Here is a 13747-nt window from a genome sequence, read left to right as displayed (position 1 = left end):
GCTTCAATCAAGCAGCACAATTTTATTGTTTGCCCGTAAAGCGGCGTGCGATAGACAGAAAGTGAAGAAAAGGTAAAGTGAAAAGGAAAGAGGATTATAGTGACCACCACTGGTCCAAGGCGTCCCTATGGTCCCAGGTCCAGGCAGCGTCCTGCCGGTCCTTCCGGTCGTCGTGATCCTTGGTGGGGAAGATCTCCAAAGTTCAGTTGCTAAGAAGGCATCTTTTTATGCCAAGCAGCACACCTTGCTCCTCCTCTGGCCCATGGACTGTTGCCAGTCTCCGCCTTCTCAAGCCAGGTTACCAGCATGTCCAAAGAGGGGTGCCCGAGGCGTGGTTTGCCTTAGAGGCGGGTGGCTTCAGACCGGGAAGTGTGTTTTTGTATTATAATGACATTATAATGAAGAAAGTTCACCTGAAGTTCATGTTTTCTGGTTCGTTGTTATGACCACGGTTGTCATCCATCTTCTGGGCAGCTGTTATGTGGCCTTATTGTAGTCGTTCCTTCCAGTCCCAGGTGGCAGGGAGCGGCACAGCACTCCTCGTACCGTGCAGTTCTCCTTCCCGGGGTCTCTGGGTCTCGGTGTCCATGAGGAGCACATTCCATCTCCAGGTCTCTGTTAGCAGTGTTGAGACAATATCGTTCTCTTTAGAGTGACTCTTACACATGTTGAAAATAGCTTTAGTGTTCCCTAGAGGATGCACAGATTAAGTGCATTATTTTCCAGTTGGAAGCTGGCAGGGAGCTAGCTATGTGTATGTATGCTGTCTTTTGAAAATCAGATGCTTGTGAGGTGCAAAGGATAGGTCTTAGCAAAATACCTATGAAAGTATGTCTATATTTAGGCAGTCTTGCCCAAACCCTTAATATTTGTGTATGGTATCTTCTCAGCATGTCTCTATCCCTCCACTAGCTTAAGATTAGTGGGCTTTTAGCTTGGATAACTGTAAGGACCCAGACAGTCTGGCCCGTCATTCTACTTCACTGTAACAAATACTCATGTGTGTATTTTTGCTAGGTAAGAGAGTCTGTCTCTAAGAAAGTCTCTCCAGAGGAAGCTATTGAAATGAAATTGCTGGAAAAAGACAAAGAAGGAGTTGTGAACTCGCAGCTGCAGTGGCAGCTTAATCTTTTAGCTCACGTGGAATCTCTACAAGATGAAGTTATACATAGAATGGATTTCATTGAGAAGGAGCTAGACGGTAGGTAACACTTTTCTGTTCCAAAAATTAACTGTATTTAACAGAGCTACCAGTTCAAAACACGTTAACTTGAATTTTACTTCTGCAGACCTACAAAGAGATGAGAGCTGCTTTTTCATATTTACTGCATTTACTAATAGAAACTGGATGTGTTGTTGATGTTGGGGGTGGTGGTGGATTTTAAGATAGATCAAATTAAAGCTAAGCAGAATTTTATCAAAAATGTTCTGGTTAGATCACCTCTAAATACTTATATCAGATATGTAGTGGAATATCTTCCATGTTTTTTTGCGTTCAGGTTTTGTCATTCTCCATAGCTCTTCTGTGTATCTGAACTTCCCTGTTCTTCAGGGGCTTGTTGGCTGTGTTAGCCTACTCTAGGTGGCCTCTTCAGTGTACAAGGTGCTTACCTCTTCCTGTCACTTCCAAATTCTATACCTAAGTGTCTCCTGAAATTTTTTTCCTAGTAATGGAGAACTTCTAAACCCTTTGTGTTACATTGAAGAATCCAGGATAGTTCTTTTTCTTGACACCTTGAAGTTTGACCATTGGTTGTATAGTGGTTACAGCAGCAGCTTTTCTTGCAAGGGTGTTGGGAATCTAAACTTTGCCAAAGGAAGAGCCCTCTTTGTATTCAGTAGGGTACTGAAGAGTTGAACAGCTAAAGGAGTATTTCAGGTAATGAAGGCTAATCAGGCCTGTAATCTTAGTGCCTATTTCATGAATGAAGAAGCCCTGGTGCACAAAAGTCAGGCTATTTCTATCTGCTGCTGAGCTGGAAGGCCACTCAGAACATTGCTACTCTGATCAGGATTTTTCTTACTTCAAGGCTGGATCTGTTAGTAGTTGGATAATACCCAGTTCTTGGGCAGATACAGCCCTTAGGTTAAGCTGGCCTATTGATCTAGTTACTGGCAGTGGCCACTGCTGCTTCTCTTGGCAGATGTATTCTGTCTTCAAGGTTTCGGTCTCCTTCCTCGATACTGTCCTGTCCGCTGAACTCATAGTTCAATCTGACCACCTTTCTGGTGGTTGTATTACATTGTTGCCTGACTTGTTTTCCGGTCAGTAGTATTTCTGGTTGTTCTTTCCCGCTGAGAAGCTTTAGAGCAAGAATTATTTTTCTTTGTGCAGTAATCTGCTGTTTGTGCTTTTGGATTTTATCCCCGTTTTCTGTTACCCAGCTTTTTTTCTTGGCCAATTGTATTCTGTATTAATGGCAGACTTCTTTCATTAGCTTAGTCCTATCCTTGTAGAATCTTCAGTTGCATCTATTGCTAATCTTAAAGATATTTTGATTGTATAAGCTTCCTGTACTACAGTGTTAATGTGCTGGGATTGATATAGATCAGAGGAAGTTTAGCACCAGATTTCACAATAGTTCTGAGTTTTCCTCCCCTGCTTTCTCCTAGGAACGTAAGGCTGGTTTTCTCTTATCCCTCAATGTGAATTATTGTCATGTGTCAAAAGCTTTTTGCAAAGATTGGTGTGAGTAGCCTCGTTTTCTGACTTCTCAAATACCATGTATTAAAAACATTGCCCACCACGCTCTCAACATTCACAAAAGATTGTGACTTAAGGTGACCTTATTTGCTGAGAACTGGAATAGTGACAGTTTTGTTTTTCTTTGCAGTTTTGGAGAGTTGGCTGGATTATACAGGAGAGCTGGAACCACCAGAACCACTAGCTAGACTCCCACAACTCAAACATTGTATAAAGCAGCTTATAACGGACCTAGGCAAAGTGCAACAGATTGCACTTTGCTGCTCAACATGAGACTAGAAAAAGTTGGAGACTGTTGCTGAGTGCAAAGTTGGAGCATCTGATTTGAACAGTTCTGTATATTTGAATGAAATTAGCATGCTGGTTGCATGTGATGCAGATTGACTTCAGGGATTTGTGAAGAAGTGCTGTTCAAAGAACAGCAAAAAGGTTATTCCGGGTTTATTAGGCAATTATAATGATACAGAAGAGGTCATACTGTTGTCTTCAGAGGTTGGGTGTTGGTTGATAAATTATACTTAAATTTTCACTCCTTACAAGTTGTTCATTGAAACAGTAGACTTTTTCATTGTTAAATTGATTAAAAGTTGTGCCACTGAAGAACAGAGTTCTAAGAGCCAAAAATGTTTCATTGACAGAGGTTGTAAATAACTTTGCATAGTTTAGGTGACTTGTGTCATGTTTTATTCCTTCTGGTTTATGCATAATAGCACACAGTATTTAATCATTAGGGAATGTTATAACAGTTTTCAGACTTAGTAAGTATGAATGTCCAGCTCTTAACTATAAAGTGTTATGTGGAGGTTTGCAAGTAACAGTGGCCTAAACCCCACTTCTATTACGTTAAGTAGCGTAGCAGAAGGTCGTGGGTGGATTGGACTTACTTTCAGGATACATGATTGTTTTTCCTATTTATCCAGTCACTATCACATGACTTGGTACTGGGGAAACCCATTAACGTTGTGTTTCTGTGCATTCTCGAGCTCTTAAACATGGCCGTACTGTGCCTCCTGAAGCAGTGCTAGTGGGGACACCCTTGCTGTGGCAGTATGAAATACTGCCGTGGAAAGACTGGAGATGCAATCAGAGTTCCAGACTTAAACAAGGTCTGTAATGGATGTTGTGTAGTTTTCTACCCATTTGTTAATAATTGCCATTCCGGTTATATTTTGAAATGTAGACTTTTTTCGATACTCTGAACGTGTTCATTGTAAAGACTTACTATGAATGTGTGGTTTTGGGAATCAGTTTATTTTATATTTGTGTAAATAAAGCCTCAAGGTCTATGCATGAGGTACTGTCCTCCCAGACAGTGAGTGGGTTATTATCTTAAATAGTGTATGTTCACAAAGTCCCCTTTTATACCTAAGTTTTAATTTTCTGGTTTGTATTACTTTGTGAGAGCGAGGTGATTATGCTGCTTATGTTCAAGTCACATTATACAGTACCTTTTTGAAACGGTGGTGTATTGTGTTTGAGACGTTCTAAGTCTTTCAGCTGCAGATCATAGCTCTATAAATAATGGCTGTGACTTTAGTTTTCCTTCCCAAATGTTGCTGAATTAAAAGTTCACTGGGGAAAATGGCAAGCTGTTTTTGCAGTGAGAGGGTGTCCTTAAAAAGCTGGATTTGTTACCTTGATTTTATTTTGCGTGTTGGTACCACCAAAGGGTAAAATTTAAGCACAGGCCCATAACTGTACAAATCACTAATTTTGAATATGAATGCTTGTATACAACAAAGAATAATTGTAAACTTGAAATATCCAAAATTATTGTAGGAGTTAACAGTATCTACACAGCGAGTATTTTATTTCCCTCAGAAAACAAAATAACCAGGCTGTTCTAGGTAGTAGCTAAGGCTTTTGTGCTAAGACTCATTTCAGGGAATAATTTGTCTCTGTTTTACAGTACTAGTTGCTATATAGTGAATACAGCATATGTACAGCAGAAAAATAAACTTATTTTTCTGTAACACAATTGGAATAAAGCTTACATGATATTTAAGAATCACTTTGCTCTCTGAAGGTGAGACCAGTGCTGATACCTTGTCTCATACCTGTTAATAATGACAGCTGAATTCATGTATGCCCCAGACAACTGAAGGTTTTGGGGTTTGTTAGTTGATCAACCAGAAACGTGTTCCGTGCTTGAAATCTGTAAAGTTAGCACTCTGACCAGGTATCTCTCAAAGAACATAGCTATGTTGCTAACAAGTCAGCTGTGCTTACAGTTCGAGGGGGTGAAAGCAGTTAAATTCCTGAGTACTTTTCACTCCAGAATAGAACTTCTCCTTCTCAAGCAATTGCTTTTTGTGTGTTGGTTTTATGTTTTTGCTTTGCCAGTTTATTTTTGCTCAGGGTGGTACTTAAGATTTGGAAGAAAGCTTGGTTCTGGTGAGTGAATCAAATGGCAAATACTGGAAATTTGTTTTCCTTTAGTAGAGCTAGGGAAGCCCTTGCAGAAAAAGACTGAAAATATTTATTAAAAATAGAGTACCATTTCTCATGTTCAGGAAATATTCTTTGTTGTGCTCTGTCTGGATTCATTTTTTTCCCCCAGTTTTGCAAGTTTTCATGTAGTTATTTCTTAGTCTGGACCAACTGTTTGGTCTGGCAGGTCACTTTTTTATTTCTTTAAATCACTGGTAAGTGAATGCAAAGTGGAGCCTTGATGAAATGAACAAACGTTGCACTGCAAGTACTTAAATATATTTGTCCTTGTTTATGCACTATTAGATCTGAGGGCGCTGTATATAGATTTTTTTTTTTTTTTTGCTTTGGAGCAATATTTGCAAAACTTGAAAACTTCTGTATCTTGGTGTTTGGAATAAATAAATAGGTTTTTGTTGGTTAAGTCTTAGTAAAGTCTTTGTTTCAATTCATGATTATTAAATAAAATAATTTGGGGCATTTTTCTTCACATACCATTGAAATGCAGGTACTGTATTTGACAGGAGTATAGATCTTAACTGTTCATAAAGTATGGAAATGATTGTTTTCCAGATCTGTCTGAGATAAATATTCTTAATAGGTAAACTGTTATTATTGGTTTATGTTGGGTGTTTGTGAGGAGCTTCTACGTTTTATTCCCAAATCCTAATATATGTAATATACGTAATGTGACTCTAATTTTTGTTCCTATTCCGGCAGCTAGCCTACCAGGGCTGCTGCTGAGTGCTTGGCAGCATTGGTGAGAGAGGGGCAGCTGTCTTATCCCTCTGATTCATTTCACAAAGGATGAGTGCTGTGGGTACGCAGCTGCTCTGACCAGAACAGCGTAGCACTGTAGCATCTGGAAGTGTGTGTATGAGACTTGTGCTGGGGAGACAGGTGTGAAGCCAGGATGCTCATACCAAGAGTACACAGATCTGAAGGCATAGCACCCCAGAACGATTCCTGAGACCAGGTGAATTAGGACAGGTGCTGTCAGCTGTACAGTGCAAATGTCATAGAGAAAAAATACATACATTTCCACCTGAAAACTGTATAGAAATTGTTTTGCCCATATGCCCTTGCAGGGGGCTAGCAGTTGAATTTCTGGTAGGTTAGGTAGCGAGGGTGGAACTGGAAGGGAGCAACAACGGATGCTGTGCCTGTGCTGTTCCGAAAGCTGCCAGTGTGCTTCTGGGCATCAGCAGCAAGCTCAGTGTACAAGCTGCATGCTTGCTGCATGAGGAGGTGCTGCTTTAGCATTAGTGCGAAGGAATGTGCTTTTCATGTCCTTGAACAGTCTATACAGAGAGAATGCATAGGCACGAGAAGGGGAGGAGCTAGTAGGTGCTGGAGAGGGAAGTGTACCTGGCACAGGGTGTGCATGAAGGCAAGGGCAGGTATTGTGTGCCTTCAGATGCACTTCAGGTTCCATCTCTTCCCCTCTCAGTTTCCCCAGTAGGAGGAAAAGAAGTGTGTTCCCTTGTCGTAGCAAACTGCCCCTTCCTAATTTTGTTTCTAAAACAAGATTCCTGTAAAACTCCTGGATTTTTAAGGCTAGAGTGTTCATCGCTGCTAGAGCCTGGCTTGTGAAGCCTGGAGAAACTTTTGCCACTGACAGCAGATCCAAGCATGCATTTCATGGTTCGATCAAATTGTGTAGGTCTTTGCTGATCACTTTACTTACACATCAAAATCAGGTTTTGAAAGCGTCACCTGAATTTGAAATAATTCAATGAAATGCGTGCTGTGGCTAGCTGTGTTTCTGGGATTGTGTCCCTCTGAGTTTTGGGGTTTTTTGTTTTGTTTTTCTTTTTACTTTATATTAAGGTTGTTGTAAGGGCAGACTCTCATCAGGAGGCAGTTGCCAAGTCATCTGGCAACCTTCATGTGGTAGATTCACCTTGAAGTTCCTCAGCCTAAGAAATCTGACAAAACCATTTTAATATTCTTGCTGTTATTTGACTATATTTTGTCTCTTCTAATTACATAATCTACTGTTGATAACATTCTAGACTGTGGGTCTTGGTCATACTCACTTTTGATGCTAGAGTAGCAGCTTCCTGCTGCAGCACTGGCATTTCATCAGATTGCAAAAGAGTTTGTGACTGATACTGATCTGTTTTTTCCAGTGGTGGTGTTGAGCACCTTAAGCTATTACAGTTTATTTAGAAGGGTATTTTACATCTTCCTACTAATCCTTCAGTGTTTGCATAGCAACTCTCTTGTGAAGGAAAAAAACTACGTAGTGCTCTTGTCAGGTTAATACCTGCCACAGCTAATCCAAAAAAAGTCCATATTAAAATAGGCAAATAATTAAAAATAGAAAATGCCATGTTTTTTTCCTATTAGAATATATATTCAGACAGTAAAACTTAGAACAACAACAACAAAAAAGCTGGAATTCATAATGTTCTGCCTGCAGGGTGTTTCTGCTGGTGGTGCTTGTGTGCCATTAAGGTGTTTGGTCAGTAAAAGCTGAATGAGGCCAAAAAGTCTTGTTGGTTAACACTCTACACAAAGTTATTAAGGACTTTTAGGAATGTTGGGTGCATTGGGCTCGGGAGGAGGAGAGGGGGAGTTGTGTGCACCTCCTTGAGCTTTCAGACTGATGGTTTTGAGTTATGCAGATTGAGTACACATGCTGTTGCAAGGGGACACCAAGGGAAGAACCTGCTCATGAAGTGGTGGGCTTCCATGCCCTCGTGTGTCAGTCGGAGTAATGGTTTGCTGAAAGCCGTACTGAATCTGGGCTCTGGAAATAGCTGTGTCCTCTGAATACACGTCCAAAGCTATTGCAGACACTCCGGCTATTTTGCAGCTTCTCCAAATACCTTCAGAAGTCCCTTTGATCCCAGCAAATGCTTGGTGGCTGCTCTTGTGCAAGAGATGCTTGGGCAGTTTGGTTTCAGGTGTGTGAAAGGGCAGAGCATAGGCTTATGTGGCAAGGTTGCATATCTGGATGTCACTAAGTACTTGTCACCAGCTTCCTCTGAAGCGACAAAGCTCTTGGAGGAAGTCAGTGCTGTCCACAGTATGGCTGATCTGGCCCAAGTGGCCGCAGCTCTTGGCAAGCTGAGTGTGCTGTCAACACACAGCGGAGAGCGCCTGAGGAGCTCCTCTTCCCACGGGTATCCTGGGCACTCAGAACACCTCTGGTGAGCGCAGGCATCAGCCCTGGTCCTACTGGGTCTCCATGGCCACCCACCCTTGGGTGGCTGTGGCAGCTGGCAGATCCTCTGCTGTACTGGCACCGGTAGATCTCATCAGGGTTTGTTCTGTCCCTTCACAGCCTTAAGTGTCCCAGTCCTGTGCTGGCGGGGGAGCAGCCCTGCAGCCCCTGCCTCTCTGCCCTCCCCTGTCTGGTGTGAGAGCTGCTGCAGGGAGGGCATGGCAAGACCTGCTCTCTGCCTCTTTTGGCCATTAAAGACCTTGCTTGGCATCTGACTTTGTGCCTGTGATGTTAACTGGGGCCACAGTGTTTTTAACAGTGGGAAGCAGGGAGTGGGGTTGGCAGCACTCGGAGCTAGGCGTCCTGGAATTCCCCCCAGCAGCAGCCTCTGCTGCCTGGGGTGCCAGCACCCTGCTGTTCCAGGGACGTGCAAAGATGTTTTCCAGGATGAGTGAAGTGTGCCCAGAAAAAGGAGCTATTGGGGCTGGGAAGGAGGAGGGCTTGGCGGTGGGTGGCACTGGGGAAGGATTTCCATCCAGCTATTTCCTGTCTTGCCAGTCACCAGGATACAAGTATCAGAGCAGTGGTTTCTTGACTGCAGCTGCCTCCAGTCTGAGGTACAACCATCACTGGGATATAAAACCAGGCAACACATCTGGGGTGGAGGTAGAAGAAGGAGGCCCAAGAGTTGGCTTTCATTCACACAACATAGATTAATGGGAAAAATAAAGGAAGCAAAACCCTCTGAGCTGCCTCAGGAGTGACGGCAGTGGGCTCGGCTGGCTCTAGAGCAAGGTCAAGGATGAAGGATAAATCCTGACCTGTGTCCTGTGCTGAAAAGATGTCTAGGCTCAGGGCTGATGGCTGAGCAGGTGTGTGAAGCTCTGGGCTGCTGTGTGGAGGGAAATGAGGAAGTGACGGTGGGTTTGCAAGAGCAAGTGTGTCAGAGGTGAAAATGAAGAGAAAATTTGAGCATGTCAGAGGCAGGAAACCTGCAGATTAGGGGGGGTCCTGCCACACCAGCCTCCGGGTGCGGGCAAAGGAAGGAAGGGATGTTGCCAAGCAGCGAAATTGCTTCTGCACTGGTTCTCGCTGCAGAGGGAAGCATTGTGGGCTGGCTGATAAGGGGCTATTGAAAGCAGCGGCTCAGGCATGTTGCTGTTCTGAGGCATTTCTGCTGATTTTAGGGCTCCCTCTGGCTGAGAGGTGCATCTTAGATTGGGATTGGGCATGAGTATTTGCATTCTGCCTTTTCGGATCACCTAGTCGTGGCATGGACCCATTTCTTTCCCTGCTTCAGTTAGAACAGCAGTTGTGATCTTAAAGACTTTTAACCCTCTGTGGCTCATTTATTTGCCCTAAGCTCGCTGACTGAGGACCAGGCCTGACCCACAGCCATCAGCTCACCCCAGGCTGGGAAAGCTGGCAGCAGGAGCAAAACCCCCCAGGCATGAGGCTTCAGTGAGTGGAAACCTGCCTGGCAGTTGCAGCTTGCAGTTCGTGATTTACTCACAAACCCTCAACTGTGAATGACGTGCTCTTTAATTAAGATACTACAAATGGTTATTGCTGCATGTCCAGCAGGATCCTGTTTTATTGACCTCAAATCCTATAAAATACACGTGCTTGAAGATTTAAAAATCAGCTACTTCGGGTGCAGTAAGAGGGTGGTTTCCTCCTGGCTGCTGCAGCGGGGTGAGTTACGGGTGCGTGAGAGCAGGAGGGTCTGTGACTGCTACTCACAGGCCCTTGTCCTGCACAGACACACTGCTCCAAGAAAGTTTGTGCATGGACTTAAGGTGTGCGACAGGGTCAGGCTGTCTTCTCACCTGGGCCAGGCTTTGGCTTGTTGGGCATTTGCATCCTATTTCCCCGCTGCTGTGGGAGCGCAGACGCAGCAGGGCTCCATTGCAGCCCATGGGGCAGGCAGTGCTCCTATGCGCAGCCTCTGCCATCTTCTCCCGTGGGTGTGGGGTGATGCTCAGGGTGCTCAAAGATTGTTTCCCGGAAAGTCTGGCTCTGGAGAGGGCAGGCCCTTGGGCAGCCCCTTCTTCCAGCATCAGCAGTTGCTCCTCTGCACCTTGATCTCAGCTGTCCTGTGTCCTGGTCACTGGCCCCTGGGTGCCTGGCTCCCACAGCATCCACAAGTGTTTGTGGCTGTAACGAGGGCAGACCAGGTGTCTGCCGAGGGGCTGTGGCTGAGCGGGGCCCTGCCCTTAGCTATTCTTTCCTTCCCTGCAAGGCCCTGTCTCTGTCACCAGGAGGTAAGAGCTGATGGCTTCCCTCAGGCCCAGGCTGATGGGAGAGTCGTCCTCCAGTGGGGCTGTGGCCTCTGAGAACAGGAGGGAGCTGCGTGAGGGTGGACAAAGTGGTCAGCAGGCAGCCCCCAGACCCAGTGGCTGGCAGGGGTCGTGGATAGAGCCCAGCCCCTTCCCTGACTGTCTCTACCTGTCAATCTTGTCCCAGTTGAGTGACGGCTTCTTCACGACAGCAGGCATGGCAGGGACCGGGGCTGCCCTTGCCCCTTCCATAGAGCAGGGCTCCCCGAGGGCACAGCACAGCCCCTCTCCGAACTCTGGGCAGGGAGGTGGCAGTGTCAGCAGGGTTCCCCCCTGCCCTGTGCCCCAGCCGTGGGGGCACCTGGGCAGATGGGGAGTGGCTGCCACCTTTCCCCCCTCCCTCCCTGTAAGGCGCAGTGTATTCCCCCCCACTGCCCCACCCCAGCTGAGGGTGCTGGGGAGTGGTAAGGTGTTACCAGAGTAGTGGTCCACCAGGTCGTGCAGGCTGGGGAAGGTGAGTCCAGGTGAGATGTAGACCCAGCCGTTCTCCAGGCGGTGGATGCGGTAGTGTGTCACTGAGTCCCAGGAGGCGCGCTCACTGCGGCGCACGGACAGTGAGTAGCAGCCTGCCAGGGCACGGGGCAAGAGGCACATAGCTGGGCTGCAGTGGATATCCACCCTGCTTGGCCCCACTGCCTGCACTCTCCCACTGTGGGGGTCTTATCACCCCACTGGGGTGACTGGCAACATCCTTCTCCCCATGGGGCTGTGCAGCTGTGACCATCCCTGTGCCAGCCCCACACCATGAGCACCTCCAGGATGTGGGTGTGCTGGGACATGGGGCGACCTGGGTAGCTGCTGCCATGTCCCAGGCACCCTCACATTGGGGTACTGTGCCCAAGCCTCCACTTCTTGGTGTTGTGCAGGGGTGGCCCAGCCCTGTGGCCCCCTCATTGCCCCGGCAGCTGCAGGGCCGTGCAGCGCCATGCCAGTGCATCAGCCACGTGCACTGGGGCACCCGGTGGGATCTCCCCACGGAGTTCCCTCAGCATCTTCTTGTGCTGGGGCCCCATTTCGCTTCAGAGGCTGAGCCTTTTCACTTCTCTGTTTAACCAAAAGCTGCAGGAAGCCTGCTGGTGGTTTTCTCTTCTGAGGCCCCCGTGGCAGAGACTCAGCAGGAAGTGTGTGGAGCAGAGGTACCGAGAAACCTCTGTGTGGGGTAAGCCATTGCCACCAGGTGTGAGCAATGGAGCATCGGCCCCACTGGGACCCTCAGCATGCCAGTGGGGATGGCTGGGAGGGGGTGTAGGAGATGGGGCAGGACCTGAGGGCTCTCACCTTGCCTGGTCTGGCTCTCTCGTATCAGGAAGGACCCGCTGCGGTTGCTCGGCTGGAGCAGCAGCTCCTCTGCCTTCTGCCGGCTGATGCCCTCGTACAGCCACCTGCGCGGCGCAGACAGCAGGCGCTGGCATAGCCTCTCCTGGCTGTGCAGAGACACCCAGCAGTGCCCCAGGGCCTGTCCTGCCCCACCTGGGGCAGAGAGTGCAGCTCGCGGTGTGGCAGTGCACAGTTGCTGTGCTGCCTCCCCAAGCCCCAGCACTGCTCCGCAGCCCAGGGAGAGAAACGGGGCACGTTGTGCTGGCACAGGGGCCAGGGTTTGTCCTTGGAGTTGGCCAGGCTCTCTGTGGTAGGGCCGTGTCCTCTGGGGCCGATCCTGGGACAGACCCTTCCCATCACTTGCCTGTACCTGATCTTGGCCACGCAGCTGCTGGGGATGTGGCACTCCTTGCCAGACACCTCGGACACCACCAGCCACCACTCCCCATCCCTGCAGGTAAGGGGGATGAGCCATTCTGAAGGGCTGAGGCTGTCGGGCACAGGGAGGGGACCCCTAGGATGGGTGCTGCCATCACGGCATTGTGAGCTGCGCCCTGGCTGGGAGCACCCACTCAATGTGGGGACTTACTCAGAGAGGATGCGGAGCAACTCCCCCATCCTCAGGACGGCGGCCACCCCTGCGCCGGAGGGGAAGTCACAGAGGGCCAAGGCCAGGAAGCTGCTGGAGGCTGCTGGAAAGGCGAGGGGACTCAGAGCTCCCCCAGCCCCAGCTTGGACAGGAGGACTGAGCACACTGGGGGTTGCTGGCCCAGCTGTCATCTGCCATGTGCTTACCTGCCTGTGTGGGCAGTGGGGGCTGCGTAGTGTCAGCAGCTGCTGGTGGGATGCTGAGTGGCCTCTCCCGACTGGGCAGGCTCCCCATCCCCTGGCTTCAGCACATGCCCGTAGCCCCTGGCCTTAGCTACTGTTGGCCGGGAGAGGAGAGGTTTAAGCCTGGCACCGGCAACACCATGGGTACTGGGCAGAGGAGTGGACAAGCTGGGGGCCCTCCATGGGACAGGGCATCACCTCCCCACGGTGGGCAGCACCTGGCCATGCTCACCCTCAGTGCTGCTGTCCTACACAAGCCCAGCATCCCCAGGTGTGTGGGGTGCCCTGTCCCAATGCCCCAAGCTCTCAGTCCCCGCGGGGAGCTCAGCAGCTGTGGGGACACCCCTCTGCCCGTTTCAGTTCCTCAGCCACAGCGAGGTGCAGCCGAAGCTGTGTGTGACCCAGACCTGCCCTGAGCTGAGCCCGCCTGCCCCAGACACGCTCCTGTCCTCAGTGGGGCTGGGGGGCAAACCCTGCTTACCTGCCTCTGGCTGCTGTCACCATTGTGCTGGAGCCATCAGGGCTGGGCTCTGCTTGTCCAGTGCAGTGGGTCCTCAGGGCACCCAGGGTGCAGGGGGTCCTGCCAGCGCAGTGGGTCTCTCTTCTGCAGGGCAACCCTCGCCCTCTGCTCTGGGGCTGGGTGCTCTCAGGTGCTGGAGCCAGGGCTGCTCCGCCGCGCTGCTGGCGAGGGGTGTGAGGTGCCGGACTGGGGCTGCTGCTGGTTCCTGTGCCTTGCGCACGCGCCGTGTGCAGCGCTTTCCTTTTCTCGCTCAGCCAACAGGTTGCTCAGCTGGGCCCCTCGTGGGCCCTCGGTACTGGGCGCGAGGCCTGAGGAAATCGCTGAGGGTGCTCAAGGCACTGTGGTCATCACATGGGATCTGGGAGTGGGTGGCACATGGGAGTGAGAGCCAAGGCAGCCTGGGGACAGGAAGGCTGAGGCTGGACAAGTGCTGT

At 48.8% G+C, this 13747-nt stretch overlaps 2 protein-coding genes across 13 annotated transcripts in view; one reads left to right on the top strand and one right to left on the bottom strand.

Moving 5' to 3' along the window:
- Positions 1-3997, top strand: part of PHF20 (PHD finger protein 20) — a 71950-nt gene extending 67953 nt beyond the window's left edge. For 9 of the 10 annotated variants that reach the window (XM_040608306.1, XM_040608312.1, XM_040608311.1 and 6 more), the window contains 2 exons: positions 1018-1201; positions 2835-3997. In XM_040608306.1, coding sequence (XP_040464240.1) covers positions 1018-1201; positions 2835-2977 — 327 coding nt within the window. In that variant the 3' untranslated portion in view covers positions 2978-3997. Of the gene's footprint in view, positions 1-1017; positions 1202-2834 lie in introns of those variants that run through there. The other variant, XR_005829884.1, reaches the window with a different exon arrangement.
- Positions 3998-5038: 1041 nt separating this feature from the next.
- Positions 5039-12874, bottom strand: SLA2 (Src like adaptor 2). 3 transcript variants are annotated; one of them, XM_040608323.1, is made up of 7 exons: positions 12758-12874; positions 12552-12651; positions 12327-12413; positions 11924-12027; positions 11062-11211; positions 10755-10881; positions 5039-10655 (listed from the first exon to the last, which is right to left on the bottom strand). In XM_040608323.1, exons 1-7 carry the CDS (start codon positions 12843-12845, stop codon positions 10523-10525), a joined length of 789 nt encoding a protein of 262 aa, XP_040464257.1. In that variant the 5' UTR covers positions 12846-12874; the 3' UTR covers positions 5039-10522. The 3 variants fall into 3 exon arrangements, with proteins under 3 accessions (XP_040464257.1, XP_040464255.1, XP_040464256.1); XM_040608321.1 differs by having other exon boundaries at positions 10755-11211; positions 11924-12654; XM_040608322.1 differs by having other exon boundaries at positions 11924-12849.
- Between the last annotated feature and the right edge of the window lie 873 nt (positions 12875-13747).

Source organism: Falco naumanni, chromosome 10 (genome assembly GCF_017639655.2).
Source record: "Falco naumanni isolate bFalNau1 chromosome 10, bFalNau1.pat, whole genome shotgun sequence".
NCBI classification, from domain to species: Eukaryota; Metazoa; Chordata; class Aves; order Falconiformes; family Falconidae; genus Falco; species Falco naumanni.
Note: the sequence above shows the minus strand (reverse complement) of the source record. Positions and strands in the feature narration are given on the sequence as shown.